Source organism: Medicago sativa, chromosome 2 (assembly GCF_051527215.1).
Source record: "Medicago sativa cultivar Bolivia chromosome 2, Bolivia_mono, whole genome shotgun sequence".
NCBI lineage: Eukaryota > Viridiplantae > Streptophyta > Magnoliopsida > Fabales > Fabaceae > Medicago > Medicago sativa.
Genome location: NC_140750.1, coordinates 62,100,265 through 62,124,822, shown reverse-complemented (window position 1 = coordinate 62,124,822; position 24,558 = coordinate 62,100,265). Strand labels below are relative to the sequence as shown.

The 24,558-nt window shown below is 36.7% G+C and overlaps 1 protein-coding gene and 1 pseudogene across 2 annotated transcripts; both read left to right on the top strand.

The window, feature by feature from the left end:
* Positions 1-283: 283 nt before the first annotated feature.
* LOC146949459 (uncharacterized) lies at positions 284-3,162 on the top strand (annotated as a pseudogene). The gene is made up of 7 exons (XR_015028071.1): positions 284-440; positions 530-601; positions 780-851; positions 2,051-2,110; positions 2,233-2,295; positions 2,379-2,414; positions 2,523-3,162. The product of XR_015028071.1 is annotated as an uncharacterized LOC146949459 (transcript).
* Positions 2,986-6,192, top strand: LOC146949458 (putative leucine-rich repeat receptor-like serine/threonine-protein kinase At3g14840). Its single transcript, XM_085748529.1, has 8 exons — positions 2,986-3,162; positions 3,402-3,564; positions 3,689-3,820; positions 4,105-4,223; positions 4,318-4,528; positions 4,633-4,870; positions 5,009-5,159; positions 5,586-6,192. The coding sequence occupies exons 1-8, from the start codon at positions 2,986-2,988 to the stop codon at positions 5,901-5,903; spliced, it is 1,509 nt and encodes a 502-aa protein (XP_085604655.1). The 3' UTR covers positions 5,904-6,192.
* The last annotated feature ends 18,366 nt before the right edge of the window (positions 6,193-24,558 follow it).

The window sequence follows — 24,558 nt, the reverse complement described above, 5'->3', positions numbered from 1 at the left end:
TTATGCTCTCTTTCAATGCAGCCGAATTGAGGACAACCAATTCTCTGGAAAGATACCTGATTATATTCAGAACTGGACAAGTATCAAAAAACTGTATGCACTATCCTTTTTCATTTTTATTTTCCTCAAATTTATTTGTTTTTGTATTTCTTGACTTTTTAAAATAATTACCATTTCTTACTTTAATCTTGACAGAATGATTCAAGGAAGCGGATTAAGCGGGCCGATTCCATCTGCAATTTCACTCTTGAGAAACTTAACTGACTTGTATGTATGATATTTTATGTTACTGATAAAGAAAGGGTTGAAATTTAACTTTCATACTAATTATGTTTACTTACCTTTGATTCAAATGTGATATTCAGGATAATTAGTGATTTGAAGGGATCTGAACATGCACCTTTGCCACAACTAAATAATATGATATTGTTAGAAACTCTGTGAGTTGATTCTTCTGCTTCTTTCAGAAATTTAAAAAGAAAAAAAGCAGCAAGAAAAGAAGCACTAATAATCTATTGTTGTTTCACAGGATCCTAAGGAATTGCAATATCAACGGAACACTACCTAAATATTTAGGGAATATGACAACATTAAAACACTTGTAATTGCATACTTGTTATATTTTTTTTTTACTCTAACTCACCATTAAAGTTTCTTTTAACATATATATAACATTTATATAGCTCTCCAGCCTATTATTTGGCATGGATGTTTTTTGATGACAAACTAATATTCTTTGCAGTTTTTTTTACTCATTCTCAGTATGATTTCTTTTTCAGAGACCTCAGCTTTAACAACTTAAGTGGAGAAATTCCTATTACCTATGCTGCCAAAAACAGACTGGAATACATGTACGAAAATTCATCGGTTTCTTAGTGCAACTTTTTTGATGGTCAGGATAGGATACAGACAGGATAGGATATGATACTGGATAACGATAGGATAGGATGTTGACAGGATAACATTTATCATATCATATGTTTGATGCGCAACTTGATTATGACTTGATAGGATATAAATCATAATAAAATGACAAAATTATCCTTTTTATCATCTTCTTCGAAAAACCAGATCTTAATAAAATAACCTTAGAAATATCATCTTCTTCAATATTCGATGCATTCCCTCAATATTTGTTTCTTCCCCAAAGCAATTATGTTAAAAGAAATCACTGGAATTATAAATTTTCATTTTTATTAAAAACAAGTATCTGCAAAATTATCACAGAAAATTAAGAAAGAAAATTAAGTATGGATAATAACTAGATGCTAAATCCAATATTCAATCGGTGGAGAATATTTTATTTTGGGTTGGTATGATTGATTTATTTTATTATATCAGTGGATAAATTAGAAAGCAATTTTCAATTGAACGTGAAGAAGAGAAAGAAGCAGTTATTAGGCGCAACAATTTCAATCAACCTACGATGGAAATGTTGATGAATGTTTTCACCGTCTCTCATTGGATTTGAAATTAGGGAAACAATCAACTAATAAATCAAATATTCAGGGGAAAAAATCACAATATTTAAACAAAAAGGAAGAAGATGATGAGAGATTAAGATTAAGATGGAGGGAGGGAGGTAGGCGAAGGTAGAGGATAGGAGAAAAGACAGATTCCGAGTTGTTTCAGGTGGAGCGTGGGAAAAATAAGAAAAGGGGATTGGATATTTCTAACCCAGCCTATACTTAGGATATGAAATACAAAGGCTTGACAGGATAGGATTAATCAAAGGTTTAATTTATCATATCCATTTGGCACGTCAAACGGAAGATTTGGATAGGGTATGATATGGTTATCCTATCCTGCCTCCTTATCCCGGCCATCAAACGGCCCCTTAAGGTGTACGAAAACATCATCCAATGTGAAACTCTTAACAATAGTAAAGTACGATCGAGTTATGTTTGAATTTGATTAATTATAGTTGCAATATTTGAGTGCTTTTAACACATTCTATGTGAATTAAAGAGGGTCTGATTAATGCTGACTAGCTTATTTTTCTTGATAAATATGAAGCATTGTATATTGATATCTTGGTAATTTATGGTAGATTTTTAACCGGAAACAATCTCACTGGACAAGTGCCTTCATGGAGAAAGAATGTCCACATGTAAGTTATCTTTCTAATACCTGTATGATTCGTTGGATTAGAATCTCTTGTGTACCTTTCTGCTTTTATTGTTTCAAAGAACCCTAACGTACTCTGAATCAAATTTTATAACTTGTATATAGAGATCTTTCATACAATAACTTCAGCATCAGCCAAGGGAATCAGTTCTGTAAAGATGAAAATATGTAAGAACTTCCTTGCATTTGTGTTTATTTGTTTGCAAATTTAAGAACCTTTCTGAGACACCATCTTCTCTAATATGTTACAGAAACATATTTTCTCCCTCATGGGCACGCAATGACATGTAAGTTTAGAATATACATCCTTTCTATTCCCCTCTTACTATTTGATGAGTCTTATTATACTAAGCTAATCATGCTAACTTATTCTATCCCTTCCATTATTCTCTCAGAGGAACAGTTTCGTGTTTGAGCTTTGAATGTCCCAAACGTGAGTTTCTTACGATGAATTTACAATAGAAAGCTAATATCTCACAATTTTTATCTGAAGCTTGTACTAATATTAATTGTAACATTGCTTGAAAAACAATGATTTAAAGTATGATTTTTCAAGGAAAGTGTTTTTTTTTTTTTGTTTGATTTTCTTAGTTGTTTCCTTAAAATTTCCAAAGTTGCTCACATAATCTGCCCAACCCAGCTGCAAACTCTCTTTATATAAATTGTGGTGGAAAGCAAGCAATAGTCAATGGAAAAAGTTATGATGGTGATTCAGATTCATCTGGATCAGCTAGATTTCATGGCAGTCCAACAGGAAATTGGGCATTTAGCACCACTGGTATATTCATCGATGGCGGTCAATTTGGAAAAACTTACTTCCCTCAAAATCATTCCCCTCAAAATATCACTAAGGTTACTATGGAGGATGCTGAACTGTACATGGATGCACGTGTTTCTCCTATTTCTTTGACTTATTATGGGTATTGCTTGGCAAATGGAAGCTACACAGTATATCTACATTTTGCTGAAATAATGTTCACAGACGATCAAACTTTCCATAGTCTTGGAAGGCGTGTATTTGATATCTACCTTCAGGTATACTGTTTAACAATTTTCTGTCAGCAGTCACTCAGTATTTCAGAAAAAATAAATTAACGTCGTTAGTCAAGTGATCACTGGGTTCCTATAGGGACATTGTCAAACTGTTTGTTTTTTTCAATTAAAACTGATTAGAAGCTCACTTGTTTTGCATTATTTCTAAAACCAAATACAAATCAAATATTTGTAGGCCATAATCATCAGGAAGCATAAACGTTGTGATTAAAATGTTGCAGGGACAGCAGGTGCAAAAGGACTTTAATATTGCAGATGAAGCAGGAGGAGTTGGTAAGAAAGTCGTAAGACAGTTCAATGTTGATGTTACTAGTAATACCTTGGAGATCCGCTTGTATTGGGCTGGAAAAGGGACACAGTATCTCCCAAATAGATCAGTATATGGTCCTCTTATATCAGCTATATATCTGTGAAATCCGGTGGGTGGTGGTTTGGGCGTTCCTAATCTTATACTATGATCTCCATGTAATGTTCTAACATTTAAAACTCCTGTACAATAATCAAACAGGCTCTCATTCTGGAAGCCTATCTGCAGGAGATGTGGTTGGAATTGTGATTGCAGCAACAATTGTTATCATTCTTATATTTGGTATACTTTGGTGGAAAGGATGTTTTGGAAAGAAAAATTCTTTAACAAGAGGTAATCACAAAGAAACTACTTTTGTTGTCATTACTATTAATCGTTTTTATGAAATACATGAATTACTAAAGCGATAAAAATAAACGTGTCCACATCGTTTAATAGAGTAGATTTGACTATATACTTTTATTAGTATATCATGTTATGTGCCCTGAGAATAAGGAATTATCTTGATAAGAAGAAAGTTGCAAGTTTACATCCGATGGATTGTCGATGCAGAGTGTTCATGTGTAATATTTTTTAGTTTAAGAGATCTTTAATCTTTCATTTACTTCAATTAACAGAGATAAATAGTTTGGAGCTACAGACGGGCTTATTTACCTTGAGACAAATCAAAGAAGCGACAAATAACTTTGATATATCCAATAAGATTGGCGAAGGTGGATTTGGTCCTGTGTACAAGGTATTTTTTATAATATAACCGATCCTCTTGAGTGTCATGGTTAGATCATAATTTTACATGTATTTTTCAGAAAATAACATTCCTCAAAATGCAGGGATGTTTACCCAATGGGACATTGATAGCAGTCAAACAACTTTCTTCTAATTCAAGGCAAGGGAATCGTGAGTTTTTAAACGAGATAGGCATGATTTCTGCTTTGCAACACCCTTATCTTGTTAAACTACATGGTTGTTGTGTGGAGGGAGATCAGTTGTTGCTAATATATGAATACTTAGAAAACAATAGTCTAGCTCGTGCTCTATTTGGTAATTTTTCCTGTATGGTCTATTTTTGTGATATTTCACATTTTCTATTTCAGAACTTTATTATGTAGCATCATTCTCTGATTTTTATTACATTCACAATGAAGGTCCACAGGAACACCAAATAAGATTAGATTGGTCAACAAGAAAGAAAATATGTGTTGGTATTGCTAGAGGTTTGGCATACCTTCATGAAGAATCAATACTGAAGGTTGTTCACAGGGACATCAAGGCCACTAATGTTTTGCTTGATGCAAATCTCAACCCAAAGATATCGGATTTTGGTTTGGCAAAGCTTGATGAGGAGGACAAAACTCACATTAGCACTAGAATTGCTGGGACCTAGTGAGTAACTTGAATTATTTCCTTCTTGGAGTCTATTGAAAAGTACTCCAAAAAGTTCTCAAATTCAATTCAAAAGATATTTAAACAATACTTTGATATCATGTTGTGTACTGATATCAAGTTGTTTCAATTATGCAGTGGATACATGGCTCCTGAATATGCAATGCATGGTTATTTGACAGACAAAGCAGATGTTTATAGTTTTGGAATTGTTGCTTTGGAAATTGTTAGTGGAAGGAGCAACAGCATGTATCAGTCAAAGGAGGAAGCATTCTATCTTTTGGAATGGGTAACTTACTATTCTGTGTTCTCCACTGATCATGTAAATTTGATTATCCATAGTACTGTCTACCCACACTTCATTTTGTGTCATATATATTGTGTTCGTTTTCACGTAATAACTCTAGACGAAATAAAATAATGTGTCCCTTTTTATAGTAGAAACTTTCTTTGTTGAAGTCTTACACTTTCCTAGAAAAACGGTGATGGGGATTGAAAAGGGAAGTAATTGTATAATACATATCGTATAATCTCCATTTATAAAATCTCGATATCACGAAGAAGCTAAGTAACATACGAGTGAAATCATATTGGTTTTTATATATTAAAAATAAATACGACCAATTTCGTACTTTGAAGAATTTTCTGAAGTTTATTGTACCTATTGTAAATGACTTGGGTTTCAAATCAAACTACTTTGTTTTTTTCTTAACAGGCACATTTGTTGAAAGAAAGTGGTGACCTAATGGAGTTAATTGATAGAAGATTAGGTTCAGATTTCAACAAAAAGGAAGCTATGGTGATGATCAATGTGGCACTCCTATGTACCAATGTCACTTCAAACCTTAGGCCCTCTATGTCATCAGTGGTAAGTATGCTTGAAGGAAGGAATGTGGTTCCAGAATTTGTTTCAGATTCAAATGAAGTAATAGGTAAACAGAAGTTGGAAGTAATGAGGCAGTATTACTCTCAGATGGAAGAAATTGATGGGAAATGTACTACTTCTTCATCTCCACCAATTGATTCTTCCTAATGGGATAAAAAAAATTTAGTGTGTTAGACCTCTTGATACAAAGGAGGCGTAGAGGTTCGAAATGACTGTTACGTATTATGCAGACAGTTATGTATTAAGCAGACAATTATGTTTTTAGGCAATTTTTGAATAAATAGGGAAGCTGAATGGGAAGTAACAAGGCAATTATTTGCGAGTATATTAATTTCCCTTTGCTTTCTCTCCTATAATTTTATAAACTAGATTTCCTGTTGTAATACAAATTCTTGCCTCATTAACTAGAATTATTAAATAAAAGGTAGTATTTCAATTTAGTTTCCTAGTTATTATGATTACCGATTTTAACAACTAGTGTCAGAGCTGGTTGTCGTCGACTCCACCAAGAAATACATAATTTGCTACTATATTTTTGCTTCAAATTGTGTTTCTGATAAATCTCAAGCTAATTAACTGTCATTTGACCGTAATTTATAATATTAGTCTTTTTTTACTATTTAACAATCACACAAATCTGTTCTACCAGAAACACTCCCGGAACTCATCTCGTTGTCGCTCTCGATGTCATAATCTCTCAATCTCCATAGCTCTTGTTTCATCAATCTCGATCTCTCAATCTCACATTTTCGCCATCAATTTCACTTTTTCGCCATCAATTTCATGTTCTCGCCATAGATCTACATCGTTCGATCTAAAAATCTTTTTTACTCTTGTATATCTCTGATTTTATTTGTTGTTTGCACAATTGAAGTTGTGTTATAGAATGTGGTTGATGGAAAATGTTGAGAATGAATAATCGAAATGTCGTATAGGGTGGAGAGAAGGGGAAGTATGTATAGGTAACTACTGTATTTATGGAAGCTAAAGATAATGAAACTATTGTGTATAATTCTTGCTCTTCAATCTTGACCCTCAGTGTCCATACTCCCAAAGAGAATAGATAATAAAGTTTTTGTCTGTCAATCACTATATTCTGAGCTGACATCTGCAGAAACTCAATGAGAATCATGAAAAACCAGTTTTGTATATATACACTTTTTTTGAAAGATTGTATATAGACACTTATTGTTTTATCAGTAAACCAATATAAAACTTTGTATAAAATGACTCTAATAACAACTCAAATATGTGACAATTGTAGTACCTATAACTCCAATAATATGTAGTTGTTATCTTTTCAAAAAAAATAAAAAATTGTTAAATTAGTATAAAACTTCATATTGTTTCCGTGGCTTGAATGCTTGACATTGAATAGATTTTATATTCTCCAACCTTCATATTGTTAAATTAGTATAATCCGGACTGGTTATTGTTGGAACATGTGTGTGGAAATTGAGTAAAAAGACTAAACACAAATTCCCATGTTGGGTAGAACTACTGTTGTGTGAATTGAAAAAAGTGGAAGTCTCACATCGGATGGAACACACACATTAGTAGTGTTTATATACTGGGGGTGTACCTCTAATTAATGGGGGTACATAATTATGTGAACGAAGTAAGCACTAGAGAAAAAATATATATTGATATATTTTATTATTTGGAAATGATAAATTAAAAAATTAATTTAATCATTATTAGAAAGTGTTTTCTTAGTCCCCAAGTTTTGCTAAAATATTTGGGTATGCAATCTAATATATTTTAGTACTCTGAAATATATTTTGGTACATAATATAATATATTTTGGTACTCAATTAAGATATTTTTGTACTAGATCTAATATGTGAATTACTTAATCACAAAGTAATATATTACTTGTTCCCAAAGTTTCTCATATTACTTGTTCCCAAAGTTTCTCACTTATTAGTTGTGAATTTTCCCTATAAATAGAGAACTCACATAGTGCATTCCACACACCAAAGAGTTTCATTGAGTTGTCCGGAACTCTTTCTCTCTTCTCCCTCCAGCTTGTGTTAACGAGCTATTCTTCTCCTCATCTCATTTTTTTGTCCCTTCGGAATTAAGAGTGTTCTTAAGACCATAGTCCCTTTTCGGTATAATGTCGCTTCGGAATTAAGAATGGTCTTAAAACATAGTCCCTTCGGTAATATAAGTCCCTTCGGAATAAAGAGTACTTTTAAGATCATAGTCCCTATTTGGAATAACAATGTCCCGTTGGAATCAAGAATGATTTTAACTGTATATAAATATTATAACAATAATTTTTCTATTTGAGGAGAAATGGTGGTATCACCATATTTGAGTGGTCGTAGTACCATATTGATGTTTTGGAGAAATTAAAGCTAGAATGGTGATAACACCATATTTGAGTGGTCTCAGCACCATAACAGAGTGGTAACAATACCATATTAAAGTGGTTTCAGTATTAAAAGAATGGTCTTGGTACCATATTGGAGGTGTCTCGAACGATTTTCTACAGTGCAGTAGTTAATCGAACAGTTGTAGCTGGGCTTGTTTTATCCTGGAGACGGCGTGGTTGATAGTCTGCTTTGCACAATTTTGGGCAGTGCCACGAAACGTCTTAAAGAGAGCGACCTGGTCGTGACTCAACCTAGTAACAACTTCGGTAGAAAATAGAATTTGGAAAACCAAAATACAACAGTTTGGGAATCCAAAAACAACAATTTTAAGACGTTTCGAACTGTCATGTCTACCGAAGAAGTTACTTATTATGGTTCAGTTGTCCCTAAATATAAGAAGGATAAATCAAATTATAAAAATACATCTTTTGTCATGTCTACCGAAGAAGTTACTTGCCGAAGAAGTTACTTGTCATGTCTACCAAACGATACCCCACAAGAAATTCACCTATATGAGTCTGAATTTGATTGAAATTTGTTTTCAAAAATCAAAACCATATTGTGAATAAAAAAATCGAACAATAAAATAAGAAAATGTTTGGAACATTAAAGAAAATCATGTAAGCTGCCACGTACTATTTTACAAAACAGTAACAAACGAAACTAATTATTTTCTTGTTACTGTTCGATAAAACTTAATGGCAGGTGGTTACGTGATACTTTTCAAACAAATTGCCATAAACTTTTGCAAATGGTCTAGGTGGTTTTATGGCACATTGGGTATGTAGAGTCACAAATTATTAGCATATTAAAGTGCATGAATTTAGAATACCCATTTTCCCTTGATGCTAAAGCTAAGGTTAGAACTTGTTGCATGCTATAAAAATAAGAAAGAATCTGAATTTCAGATTTCTATTGAATAAGACTGAGTTGACTCAAACTTAAAGAGAGACTTGTGTTGTAACACCCCGTTTTCCCAACTTAAAAATTTCAAAAAAGTTATCAGAGTCCATCATCATAAACGGAGCATCACATTCATCAATACATCATTTCCAACAATCATAGTAATAGAAAAATACCATTTATTAAAGCAACCTGTCTTATAAAATTCAATGATCAAATGCAGCGGAATTTAGTTTACATCATCTCATAAAATCCTTGGCACTAAAAAGGCCACAACTTAACATCTTAAAATAGTCTTCATAAAATACTTCAACATTATTAAAAAGAAATACGTAACAAGGAAAACAATGCATCAGACAATCCTCATCCCATTACGTATCAAAGTATCCTAGACGACACGACCGGAGATCACTCACAACTGTACTATTCTTCGCTACCTGCAAGTTACTCATACGAAGAACAACATTTTCAAGCAGAAGGGGTGAGATATATAATCAAAAATAATAAGCATGTAATTCATCAATATATAACATTAACTAATATCATCCATTAAGGTCAGAATGGCAACAACATCATCAAGGGCAGCAACAACAGCTTAAGCAATCATCATTTATTTCATGTCATGACGACTCTACAATGCAACGACAACTCCTCATCTTAACAACAACATCTTAGACAACTTCAATATGCATGTGGTACCACCAGGGCATTAAGCCCCCATCTCTAAGGTCATAATGGACCTGTCGAGCATTAAGCCCCCATCTCTAAGGTCATAAATGGACCTGTCGTGCATTAAGCCCCCATCTCTGACTATGCAACGACACAACTCTAATGCAACAACATAATTTCGTACAACAACTTGAATGGCATAACATCATAATATTATGTATCAAACAATACTCACATAATGTATTCCAACATATCAACAACAATAACAACATATACATTAATCAATTTCATTCATATCGAAGTCCAAAACATTCTTCAAAAGCAAATCAAGTTTGATCAATAAGACATAAGCCAAATACTCATAAAACACCTCAACTAAATCCCTAATACTTAAGTTTGAAGTTGGGAAACCAACCATAAGTTTTTGGACTAACTTGGGATCAGTTACGCTAAGTTTTCTTAAAGTTTTCTGAAGACTCACTTGGACTATTTTTATCATAACTCAAAATCTACAAATAATTTTCTAGTCACTCCAAAGGCATTAGAAAGCCAACTCAATTATCTACAACTTTACACCGAAAGTTAATTCAAAACAGAAACGGGTGAAAAATGTGAATATTTCCTAGATTGGCCTGACAGAAAATCGGTGGCCGATTTTGACAAATCGGGGGCCGATTTTTCCAGTACTAAAGCTGGAAATTCAGATCAGAAAATGGTGGCCGATTTTGACAATTCGGTGGCCAATTTTGGGCTTCTCAGCAGTTCAAAAATCAGTTTAACAATGCGTTTTTCGCTTAAGAATCACTCTTAAAACCCAATTTTCAATTACCCAAACCCCAAATCTGATAGGGAACATTGCCTATGATCATTCTAAGACCTGAACATCAATTCAACATAGCAATTCATGGGAAATTTATCCACTTTCAACAATTAAATTCATAATTCAAAGACTTAATTTCTCAAACAACAAAACTATGAACAACAACATAAGATTAACCCTAATCCCTAAAACTCACAACCTACAACTTCTGTCAAACCCAATTTTAAAAAAACAGACTTAAGATTAGAGAATATGAATCCCACCCTTACCTTAGATTATTTTTCTGAATCCCAACGGTTGCGTTCTTCGTTCTTAGGGTTCTCCCTCTGAGTCCTCCTCTTTCTCCTCTTTTCTCCAAAACGTACGTGTTCTGATTTTCTAACTCCTACTGACTCTTAACCTATTTTATAATTACTCTTCTCACCACAATTTACTTACTCCCCTCTTACTTATTTATTTCTAATAATTATAATTCTCCCCCATATGCAATAATATTAACATATAATATCAATTATTAATATATATACTTTCCATCAAAATATGTATAATAAATCATAAAATATTCTACTAAAACGCAATAAATCAATTAAATAATAAATATTAAAAATAGGGTGTTACAACTCTCCCCCACTTAGAATATTTACGTCCTCGTAAATGTACCGTGTTCAAACAATTCTGGGTAAGACTATCGCATCTTACTCTCCAATCCCCATGTCAAACTTTCACCAGCTGCTCCTTCCCAAACGACCTTCACAAGAGATATATTTCCTTGGATATGCTATCCCATTTCCACTCTGGCACATCTAAGGGTGTCATCAACCCAACAGGTTTCTGATGCTCCACCTCCGACTTCTGGCAAATCAAACACGAATACACAAACTGTGCCACGTCTGTTTTATCTTGGTTTTCGGGTGTCAAACATTGATTACGTTTGAACCTTTTAAACCGGTGATATCTTATTTTTTCTTGGGAAGGGAAAAAGTAAGCAAAACCCTTGAGAATCGAGGTCCGGGAGTTGTTTTCGCTACGGGAAGGTGTTAGGCACCCATAACGACTATAGTAACCTATAGGAACCGTCTTTAATTTCTACGCGCGCGCTCTATTTTTAAATGCTTATTTGAAAGTATTATTTAAACCTAAAGTTTGCTAAGTGAAGAATTGGAGGGAGAAGAATGTTTTTGGATTTTTATTTAAGTTGAATTGAAGGAATTTTGTTCCTTGCCTACGTACCCGATTAAGGGATCAAATCCACCGTAGTTCTCTCTCAAAAATGTTTTTGTTTTTGTTGGTTGATTTTAAGTTTGAAAATGGAGTTTGAAGAATAGAAAGAGGCCTCAAGGGCATGAGATTGGAAAATTGTGAGGTTGAATTAGTCATTTGCAAAAACAAGTCAAAGTATGATTATTTTCATTGGATTTTTGATTAAGAAAATAAAAGGAAAATTCAATGGGATGTTGGATCCCAAGGTTTATTGGGACAAGATTTGAGTGAAGTTGTTCACATTTGTTTGGAAAATTGGTTTTTCTAAGTATGAATCCTAGGCATTCATCTAAACATACAATCCTAAACATACATCTAAACATGCATATTCTAGCTATATAGTGATGTGTGTGCATGTGTCGGTGCTTGTGTCGGTGTACATCATTAGAGTCCATTGTCCTTTACATCATACCCTAGATACATTCTATGGCCTCTTTGCCAAGAAATTAAAAGTGCATGAAGGAAAAATATTACAAAACTCCTAAGTGTTTACATTCTAACTTTGGTACAAATTAAATTGCATGAAAGAAATAGAGATGAATATAGGATGAAATGGAGATGCTTATGAAATGATGAAACATGAAATGAAAGTGGTTAGTGGCATAAGGTATAATATGGTAAAGATAAAGCAAGTAAGATACCATAACAAGTGCAATAGAAGTCAACACAAGACAAAACCAAAACAATGCAAAATATAGCCAAAATTCAAACAAACAAAATGCAAGAATCATATGGCTTATAATTCTCACAATTCAACATATTTTCCAAAGGCACAAACTCAGGTTTTAGAAGGAGAATCGAAGGAATATGATAAGCTTTGCATTTTGAAGTGAATTTAGGCATATTTACACTATTTATTTACAAACATAACTTGTAAACCAAGCAATTAAGAAAAATTCCCACACATGCAGTCAAAATCAAATACAAACAGTAGCAATAAACGCATAACATTCAAGTAACATTTATCACCAACAATTATCAAGAACTTGAAGTAGAACTAAACAATTTTCATGAATTTTTTGCATAAAAACAAGAAATGAAGCAAGAACATACACTTAACTTTTTCATCAAGATTTTCAGTAGCAATATGCATAAAATCATCACAAAGAGTTACAAGAAATACATGCAAATTTTTATGGAATTTTCTAAGGAAATTTGGACATGGCCAGAGGTGTGAAAAGCGAAAACAAGGTGTGAAATAGCAAGAACAATAAGAGAAAATGCAGGATTTGCAAGAAATAAGCCCAAGCCCGTTCACAAGAGGAAAACGGATCACCAGAGAGCGCAGGGATCGTTGGATTGATCCACATGGATCAGATCCAAGATCCAACTGTTGCGAAGGCCTAAGGAGCATGGTATGAATAAGGGCGCGCGCGTAGAGGAACACAGGGGGTATAGAAGCACGCCTCATGAAGAAAGCCTCACAAAGACCTTACGTTTCTCTCTCTAACAAAGGTTAGAGAGAGAAGCTCTGCACATGAATCCTTTCTTCTCCGACCTTCTTCTTCATCTTCCGGCACGGCGGCCGGTCACCTTCCGGTGGCGGCGCCGGTGCCGGAGGTACAAATCTACTCCGATTCAAAAAATTCTTACGTTTTTAAGCGTCAAATTCTTTCCTCTTTTCAAATCCGAAATCAGTTTTCAAAAGTAATAGACGGATCGGAGTAGATCTGAAGAATTGGATCTGGCTTAAAAGTCTCAAGAACAAGTTCGCAAGCACATGAATCTTCACATACAAATTCGAACAAAACGCATAGAAAGGGAGGAAAGGTGAGTTACCTCAGTCTCTATCTTCTTGTCCTTCCTTCGAGATTGTTACGAAACCACGTCCTCTTGCTTCTTTCGAATTCGGCTCAACCTTCAGCTACTTCGTGCGATTTCGAATTCGTATGTGCTGGATTTGCCTTAGATTGCTGTTTTCGATTCTTTTCTGGATTCTGGACTTTGATTCGGTTTTTATGGAATTTGAATTTGAAAGCTTGATCCTGATCTGTTGATGTTGATAATGGAAGATTTTGATGAATCAGTAGTGGATTGCGGTGATTGGTGGCGTTTTCGTGGTTTGTTGCGGTGGAGTTAGGGCGGCGAAGTGGTGGTTACTTGGGTTGTTACGGTGGAGTTGAGTTGGAGGAGAGAGAGAGATAGTTGGTTAGGGTTGGTGATGTGGCAGAGGATGAATGGGGAAAAGTGGAAAAATGAATAGTGAATGATGACTGGGCCTGTGACTGGATTTATAGCTGACAAGTGTATGGACTGGACCAATAACAAACTGCCATGTGGCGTAACTAACTTTAGGACAAATAAAAGACTGACATGTGGCACTGAACTATGACTTGGACAAAAATGGACTAAAACGCAATTTTTAGGAATTTAGGACTAAAAATAAAAATAAAATGAATTAAAATTGGTAATTGGAAAATAACGTAAAGTGAAACGATTAAAATTGACAAAACGGACTAAAACGAACCAATGGCCTAAATGAGGTACTTTAAAGTACCTCTCTGCCGAAATTTCGTGTGAAATGACCAAAATGCCCCTGGGGCTGAAAACGACTAAAAATGACTCAGATGCAGTTGAAAAATGGATTTTCGACAGAGATTGAATCAAAGACTCATACAAGCAAAATTAAAAGGCTCAGAGACAATTTTTAGGATTTAAACAGGGTTTTAACACATGAAAAGACTAAAATGCCCCTAGGGGCAAAACTGACTCAGAATGACTTCAAATGCAATTTTTAAAATGGATTTTGACATAGAATGAAACAGAGACTTATTCACACTATTTGAAAGGACTCAAACAAAATTTTGAAAGACTGAGAGAAATTTGACATAGGAAATGACTAAAATACCCTTTTATGTGAATTTTGCAAATAACATTGAAATAAAATGCAGAGAAAGATGCGATTGATCAGAGACAGTTCAAATGATTTATAATGCAAGAAAAGAAGAATTGAATTAGTATTTTTAGGTCCAAAATTAGGGTATGACAGCTGCCCCTATTTAAGTTTCTTTGTCCGGAGAGTCAAGAGACGAAGTCTTAGAGTTGACGGGACGAAGATACTTAAATATTAACATTTGCACTGCTTTTGGACATAAAAATACGTTTTCAGAGTTGAAAAACATGAATGTTATGCAATATGTTGATTATGAATGCAAGACAAACAACTGGAGTCTATGGAACCTGTCATGTCACTGGGGACTCCGGTGGACATTGACAGGGTAGACAAACCAGGGGGTAGAAAAGGGTACAAGTTGTTCTTTGGGTCGAACTGGCCACTTGACCAAGGAATACAAAACAAGAGATGTGTGCAAGCTGTTCTTGGGATTGAACTTGGCACTTGACCGGAAACATAGACATATAGGCAGATACAAGTTGTTCTTTGGATCGAACTTGGCACTTGGTTGAAGATACAAACAGATAGGCAGACACAAACTGTTCTTTTGGATTGAACTGGCTGTTTGGCTGGAAACATAGTCAAAAGGGTTGATACAAGCTGTTCTTTGGATCGAACTTGCTTGTTGGATTATCACCACGTCATGTGGGAGGGTGCAAACTGTTCTTTTAGATCGAACTTGCCGTTTGACCAATAACAAAGCATAAGCTGGGTACAAACTGTTCTTTTTAGATCGAACTTGCCGTTTGACCGATAACAAAGCATAAGCTGGGTACAAACTGTTCTTCATATCGAACTTGCCGTTTGTCCGGAGGTATAGGTATATAAGCGGGTACAAGTGGTTCTTTTTTGGATTGAACCTGGCACTTGACCAGTAACAAGATACAAATTGAAAGTATGGTTTAACAAGATACCAATTGAGGGTAAATTGTTATTGACTTGATTTGGAAATAGACATGACCATTTTTGTTGGCCCAAAAGTGAATTGAGAGTAAATTGACATTGATTTGAATTGAATTGAAAGTTGAAATTGACATTGACATTGGCATTGGCTTGGAAATTGAAATTGACATTGACATTGACATTGGCATTGACATTGACATTGACATTGACATTGGCATTGGATATTGAAATTGACATTGACATTGACATTGGCATTGACATTGACATTGACATTGACATTGACATTGGCATTGGATATTGAAATTGACATTGGCATTGACATTAACATTGACATTGACATTAACATTGGCATTGACATTGACATTGGCATTGGATATTGACATTTGACATTGAAATTGGATATTGACATTGACATTGACATTGGATTGGTATTGACATTGACATTGGCATTGACATTGAAATTGACATTGGAGATTGCTTCGAATTGACATTGAATTGAAATTGAGATTGGAAATTGCTTCGAATTTGACATTTGAAATTGAATTGAACTTGACAGTTGAAATTGAGATTGAAATTTGAAGTTGAATTTGACAGTTGACAGTTGGATATGCAACATGTATGCATGGTATAGCAAGATTATTGGATGTATGAGCACATAAAATGCATGATTATGCATGTATGAATGCTTGGAATGCATGATTGGTTGGCAATTTGGCAGAGAAATTTCACAAAGGCAGACAAGACATTGGAAGATTGGGCACGTAGTGGCTCGTGCTGCGACATATTCACAGGGGAAAACCTCTTTGGAGAGACCGTCGTTTGAGAGACGTATCAAAACCATGGCTGAGGGCAATAAAACTTGTAAAGGAGGACCCTTGGAAGGTTCTTGGATACAGGTCGCCGTTGCTAGGCGTGTTAGTGCTGGGTAAACATTGGATGTTCGCATCTGTGGTCAATGCTTTTATATATTTCATTCTTTCATTTTTTATTTTCAAACCCCACTTTTGCCTGAACCGCCCTTTCGGGTTTTTGATTCACCGGGGAATAAATATTCTTTTCATTGCCCCATTTTTGCCTGAATTGCCTTCATAGGTTGTCAATCAGCGGGGTGCTCATTTTTGCCTAAGCCACCCTTTCGGGTTTTCAACTTAGCGAGCCTTTCATTTTCATTTTTTCATTTTTTCACTTTCATTTTCATTCTGTTTTTTCATTCTTGCCATTGACCACAGATCATCCCGGGGGAGTAACCTGCTTGTAACATGTATTGAAATAGACATTGACACTCATTCATTCATGCGTGTTTCATTGAAATGTACCTTATTGCTCAGGTTTGCTTTCAAAATAGACGGAAAAAGATTTTTCAATTTTCAAAAGATGTTTGTTTCAGACATTGACATCATCAAATAGAAAGAAAATGTTTTATATACAGCATTGAAGGTAGAAAGAAAAATAGAGTTTCAAACAATAGAAAGGCTCAAATTGATGTAGGAGAGTGAAAATCAGCCAAAGGCATGACCTCACGGATTTACAAAGCTTGGAAAATGGTAATTTTATTGGTTGGTGATACATTGAACACGATGACCGCTACATTTCATAGAAATTTTGAATTCACAAGTACAGAAGCCTCTGATGAAGATGATCATTGACAGTTGCAGATGCCCCAAGGGGTGATGGTGATTTGCCAGATATAGTTACTTGTCTTTTATCAACCTCATTTTTGCATGAACCGCCCTTTCGGGTTTTCGGCTCATCGAGGCGCTCATTCTTGCCTGAGTTGCGTACAATCTCAGCGAGCTCTTTCATATTCATTTTTTTTTGTCCCTAACTTTTGCCTGGATCGCCCTTTCGGGTTTTCGATCCACCGGGAAGCGCATTTTTGCCTAGGCCGCCCTTTTGGGTTTTCTACCTACCACGCTGTTCTTTTCTTTCTAGACAAAGTATTTCTTGACTATATCGGCATTAACAGGATTTGGGAGCTCAACACCATCCATGTGTGTAAGAATCAAAGCACCACCAGAGAAAGCCTTCTTGACAACATAAGGACCTTCGTAGTTAGGTGTCCACTTGCCCCTTGGGTCGGGTTGCTGGTTTATTCTTCTTTTCAATACAAGTTCGCCTTCCTCGAATTCTCGAGGTCGGACTTTCTTGTCAAAGGCATTCTTCATTCGCACTTGATACAACTGTCCATGAGTCATAGCATCCATACGTTTCTCTTCAATCAGATTCAATTGATCATACCGACTTTGACACCATTCAGCCTCAGTTAATTTTGCTTCCATGATCACTCGAAGAGATGGAATCTCCACTTCTAGAGGGAGAACTGCTTCCATACCATACACAAGAGAGAAATGAGTTGCCCCGGTTGAACTGCGCACTGTAGTACGGTAACCATGCAAGGCAAACGGTAGCATTTCGTGCCAGTCTTTGTAAGTAGTGACCATCTTCTGAACAATCTTCTTGATGTTCTTGTTAGCGGCCTCAACTGCACCATTCATCTGAGGTCTATAAGGAGAAGAGTTGTGATGTTCAATTTTGAATTCTTCACATAAAGCTTGCATCATACTATTGTTCAGATTGGAACCATTGTCAGTGATGATTTTGTTGGGAACACCATATCGACAGATGATGTTATTCTTGATAAACTTGACAACCACTTGCTTGGTCACATTTGCATAGGAGGCAGCTTCAACCCACTTGGTGAAGTAATCAATTGCCACTAGAATGAAACGGTGTCCATTGGAAGCCTTTGGTTCAATTCTTCCGATCATGTCAATGCCCCACATAGAGAAAGGCCACGGGGAAGAGATAACATTGAGAGCATGTGGAGGCACATGAATCTTGTCAGCATAAATTTGACATTTGTGGCATCTCTTAGCATGTTTGTGGCAGTCACGCTCCATAGTTATCCAGTAATAGCCGGCTCTTAACAGCTTTCTTGACATAGTGTGACCCGAAGCATGGGTCCCAAAAGTACCGTCATGTACATCATGCATCAACTTCTCAGCTTCTTGTTTGTCAACACATCTTAACAAGACCATGTCATAGTTCCTCTTGTATAGGATTTCTCCGTCCAGAAGGAATCTGCTAGCCCATCGTCTCAAAGTCTTTTTATCCCTGTTGGAAGCACCAGGTGGATATTCACGATTCTGCAAGAATTGTTTGATGTTGTAATACCAAGGCTTTTTATCATTCACAACCTCATCAGCTTGATCGGGCATATTTTCAATAGTAAACACATGAGCGGGTCTATCAAGACGTTGTACTTTGATCACGGGCACATCATTCCAATGGTTCACACGAAACATGGAGGACAAAGTAGCGAGAGCATCAGCCATCTGATTTTCATCCCGAGGGATATGGTGCAGCTCGACCTTGGTAAAGTATGTCAACAGACGTCTTGCATAGTCATGGTATGGGATCAGCTTCTCATGATGAGTCTCCCATTCACCCTTTATCTGATTAATAACAAGTGCAGAATCTCCATAGATATCAAGGTGCTTAATTCTCAGATCAAGGGCTTCTTCAATGCCCAAGATGCATGCTTCATATTCAGCTATATTGTTTGTGCATTCAAAAGTTATTCGAGCAGTGAAAGGAATGTGGTGCCCCTGCGGAGTTACAATGATGGCCCCAATTCCTTTACCATAAGCATTAACAGCGCCATCAAACACCAATCCCCATTTGCTATTGGGGTCCGGCCCTTCATTGATCAGTGGCTCTTCACAGTCTTTTGCCTTCAGATACATAACTTCTTCATCAGGGAAATCAAATTTAATTGGCTGGTAATCATCTAGAGGTTGACAAGCAAGATGCTCAGCAAGGACACTTCCTTTGATTGCTTTCTGAGCTTTGTACACAATATCATATTCAGACAATAACATTTGGCAACGCGCAATCCTTCCAGTAACAGCAGGCTTTTCAAAGATGTACCTGATTGGATCCATTCGGGATATCAACCAAGTTGTATGATTCACCATATAATGACGCAGGCGTTTGGCAGCCCAGGCTAAAGCACAACAAGTTTTTTCAAGCATTGTATACCGAGTCTCACAGTCGGTGAACTTCTTGCTCAGATAGTAGATAGCATGCTCTTTCTTACCAGTCTCGTCTTGCTGACCGAGAACACAGCCCACTGAATCTTCTAACACTGACAGATACATAATCAATGGCCTCCCTTCCACTGGGGGGACAAGGATAGGTGGTTCCGACAGGTATTCTTTAATGCTATCAAAAGCTTCCTGACATTCATCATTCCATACAACAGGCTGATTCTTTCTGAGCAATTTGAAAATTGGTCCACAGGTAGTAGTCATGTGAGATATGAACCGTGAAATATAATTCAAACGTCCGAGGAAACCTCTGACTTGCTTCTCAGTTTGAGGGGCCGGCATCTCTCTGATGGCTCGGACTTTGTCAGGATCAACTTCAATGCCTCTCTGGCTGACAATGAAGCCTAGCAACTTTCCAGATCTTACACCAAATGTGCACTTGTTAGGATTCAACCGCAGCTTGTACTTTCTCAGTCTTTCAAACATCTTTTTCAAATACACAACATGCTGCTCTTCATCACTTGACTTCACAATCATATCATCAACATATACTTCAATCTCTTTGTGAATCATATCATGAAACAGAGTGGTCATACCCCTTTGATAGGTAGCACCAGCATTTATCAAGCCGAACGGCATCACTTTATAGCCTAACGTTCCCCACGGAGTGATGAAGGACGTCTTTTCTCTATCTTCAGGAGACATTCATATTTGATTATAACCAGAGAAACCATCCATAAAGGAGAACACTTTGGATTGAGCAGTACTGTCAACAAGTACATCAATATGAGGTAATGGGAAGTTGTCTTTTGGACTGGCTTTGTTCAGGTCTCTGTAATCAACACACATTCGAACTTTCCCATCTTTCTTTGGTACTGGTACGATGTTGGCAATCCATTCAGGATATTCAGCTGTCATGAGGAAACCCGCATCAATCTGCTTCTGTACTTCAGCCTTGATCTTAAGAGCCATGTCTGGACGAGACCTTCTTAATTTCTGTTTGACAGGAGGACATTCAGGCCTAGTCGGTATCCGATGTTCCACAATCTTGGGATCTAGACCCGGCATATCTTCATACGACCATGCAAAGACATCTGGATAATCATGAAGGAGTTGAATAATCTTCTTTTTCACTTCTGGCTCAAGTGCAGCACCGATCTTGATCTCTCGCTTGTTTTCTTCAGTACCCAGGTTGATGAGTTCAATCTCTTCCTGGTGAGGCTGAATGGCTCTTCTTTCTTGCTCAAGCAGTCGAGTGATCTCATACGGTATCTCTTCATCATCCTCCTCATCTTCAGCTTCATATACAGGGAATTCAAAATTTGGAGGAACCATAGGGTCACTGTGTTCAACGGGTTTATTATGGTTCAATCTGCATAATATGATTGGGATGATTTTTAGAAAGTGTTTTTCATGCAGATTTTTGAAATTAATAAGAAAATACAGATGTTTTGGTTTTTTCTGGCATTACCATTATTTCCAAGAAAAAGGCACTAAAAAGTAAAAAACAAAGAGTCATGAGAAAGACGACAACTTTTATTGATAACGGCAATGCCGAAACAAACACGCCCTTACAATGATATCACTTTCGCCTTAGGCAAAGCGCAAGGATTGTTATTTTGAAAACAAAAAAACATGAGCAACAAGACACATTACATGGAAGCATGCATGACTAAGGGAACATCAATGGCCTCCCAATTTCTCACGGTGCCTCCTGGTATAACAAATGCAGGCACGTGACCACCTTCAGCAGCATCTTCAGTAATAGCATTGATGAACCCAGCACTGTAGAAAGTTCCTTTTGAAACAGCGGATGTCGAGGAGAATCCAAGGCCCTCTTTACGCTTGTTTTCCAGAATCTGAATCACTTTGCCCCAGCCAGCAGCTTGCCCTGCCTGGACAGCCTTCTGGGCATCTTTCAGTGAGGCCATGCCAGCACCAGCCCTCCGGGGTTCTGTACCCTCGACAGTCAAGCCTTGAAACGACGTCCCTTCAGCGGACCCTGCTTCAACACAAGAGAAAGATGATACTTGGCTAACCAGAAATGCCTCTTCACCATGCACAGTGACAATCTTACCATTCCTCATGAACTTGAGCTTCTGATGCAAAGTAGAAGTGACTGCTCCAGCGTCGTGGATCCACGGTCTTCCGAGGAGACAACTATAAGAAGCATTGATGTCCATGACTTGGAAAGTAATTCGGAATGTCTCAGGACCAATGGTAATTTGCAAGTCTACTTCCCCAAGAACATCTTTGCGGGATCCATCGAAAGCCTTAACCAGATAACTGCTACCCCTCAGAGAAATTCCGTGATGACTTAATTGCCTTAGTGTGGACTCAGGCATTACATTCAACGATGATCCAGTGTCCACCAAAACGTTGGATATCATGTCGGACCCACAGTGCACCGAGATATGTAGAGCCAAGTTGTGGTGCATCCCTGCCTCGGGGAGCTCATCATCACCAAACCCCAAGTTATTGCAAGCGGTAATGTTACCCACTATTCCATCGAACTGATCCACAGAGACTTCATGATCAACATATGCTTGCTCAAGTACTTTCATTAACACTTTCCTGTGAGCTTCTGAGCTCAAGAGCAGAGACAAGATGGATATCTTTGACGGAGTTTGCAGCAGCTGGTCAACAATCTTATAATCGCTCTTTTTAATAAGCCTCAAAATCTCGTCCAGATTAGACTCTTCAATGGGCTGGCCCGAGGGGCTGGCATTCTCTCCCTCAAGGTTAGCCATGTTTCTTCTATTGTACAATCTTGTCTGATAAACTCTATCTGGTTGGTAAACCTTACGAGCACGAGCCACTTTTCAGACTGCGGTAGAAGAACCAGGAGACAATGAGCACGGGAAGCCATTTGTGACCGATGAATGATGCATATGATGCATGATATGCAAATGCGAAAAGACTCTTTTTTGTCAGAGGACTTTGTCAAAGTGGTTGTGAACATCACGGAGAAACACGGTTTTATTTGAAGATCTTGAGCAAAACTAGAAGTTTACTTGAGATGGTATCACTGGGTGTTCACATCCGTGATGTTCAAAAGATGACTTGTCTAAGTCCTCCGATAAATGAATGGAAAAAAGTTTATGCATGTATGCATGTATGCATGAATGCATGATTATGTTCAAGTACGGAGAAAACATGGTGGGTTAAAGTTCAAAGTCGAGGAGTCATGGGTGGACACGGTGTCCGGTGAAACTAGGGCTTTAGGATAATAGTAACCGGGTTCTAAAAAGGTTCCCAAGTTGCAACCTCTCCGACGTACATCACGGTGTCACGAGACAACACTCGCTCCATGATTATCCGTGGAAGGTCTAACTTGAGTGTAGTATCGCGTGATGACTAAAACTCGAGACAACACTCGGTTTAGCCTCCGCACTACATCCTAGAAAATGGCCATGGATGGGTTTGGTTATCTACGGTTCATAGCGTCATAGAACAATTAGAAGTAAAGTGCCTAAACGCGACGACACGCGCCGACAACATCACCCCCAAAATGCCTCAGCTATGTGGGATTGATCGCATAATCCAAAACACGAGGCAACCCCCGGAATGAATTGTCGATTATATCCCTCCTAAATCCTAAGTTCACTCAGCCCGGGTGCAGGACTTTTGATATTCTCACCCCACACGTTTGCAAGAATTTAAACATTTATTCACATAAGAAAACAAGTAAAAGAAGCAAGTAAAAATACAAGCGCAAGCGTGGAAATAAAGACTAGGCGTAACTCTCGAATGTCCCCAGTGAAGTCGCCAGCTGTTTTATCTTGGTTTTCGGGTGTCAAACATTGATTACGTTTGAACCTTTTAAACCGGTGATATCTTATTTTTTCTTGGGAAGGGAAAAAGTAAGCAAAACCCTTGAGAATCGAGGTCCGGGAGTTGTTTTCGCTACGGGAAGGTGTTAGGCACCCATAACGACTATAGTAACCTATAGGAACCGTCTTTAATTTCTACGCGCGCGCTCTATTTTTAAATGCTTATTTGAAAGTATTATTTAAACCTAAAGTTTGCTAAGTGAAGAATTGGAGGGAGAAGAATGTTTTTGGATTTTTATTTTAGTTGAATTGAAGGAATTTTGTTCCTTGCCTACGTACCCGATTAAGGGATCAAATCCACCGTAGTTCTCTCTCAAAAATGTTTTTGTTTTTGTTGGTTGATTTTAAGTTTGAAAATGGAGTTTGAAGAATAGAAAGAGGCCTCAAGGGCATGAGATTGGAAAATTGTGAGGTTGAATTAGTCATTTGCAAAAACAAGTCAAAGTATGATTATTTTCATTGGATTTTTGATCAAGAAAATAAAAGGAAAATTCAATGGGATGTTGGATCCCAAGGTTTATTGGGAAAAGATTTGAGTGAAGTTGTTCACATTTGTTTGGAAAATTGGTTTTTCTAAGTATGAATCCTAGGCATTCATCTAAACATACAATCCTAAACATACATCTAAACATGCATATTCTAGCTATATAGTGATGTGTGTGCATGTGTCGGTGCTTGTGTCGGTGTACATCATTAGAGTCCATTGTCCTTTACATCATACCCTAGATACATTCTATGGCCTCTTTGCCAAGAAATTAAAAGTGCATGAAGGAAAAATATTACAAAACTCCTAAGTGTTTACATTCTAACTTTGGTACAAATTAAATTGCATGAAAGAAATAGAGATGAATATAGGATGAAATGGAGATGCTTGTGAAATGATGAAACATGAAATGAAAGTGGTTAGTGGCATAAGGTATAATATGGTAAAGATAAAGCAAGTAAGATACCATAACAAGTGCAATAGAAGTCAACACAAGACAAAACCAAAACAATGCAAAATATAGCCAAAATTCAAACAAACAAAATGCAAGAATCATATGGCTTATAATTCTCACAATTCAACATATTTTCCAAAGGCACAAACTCAG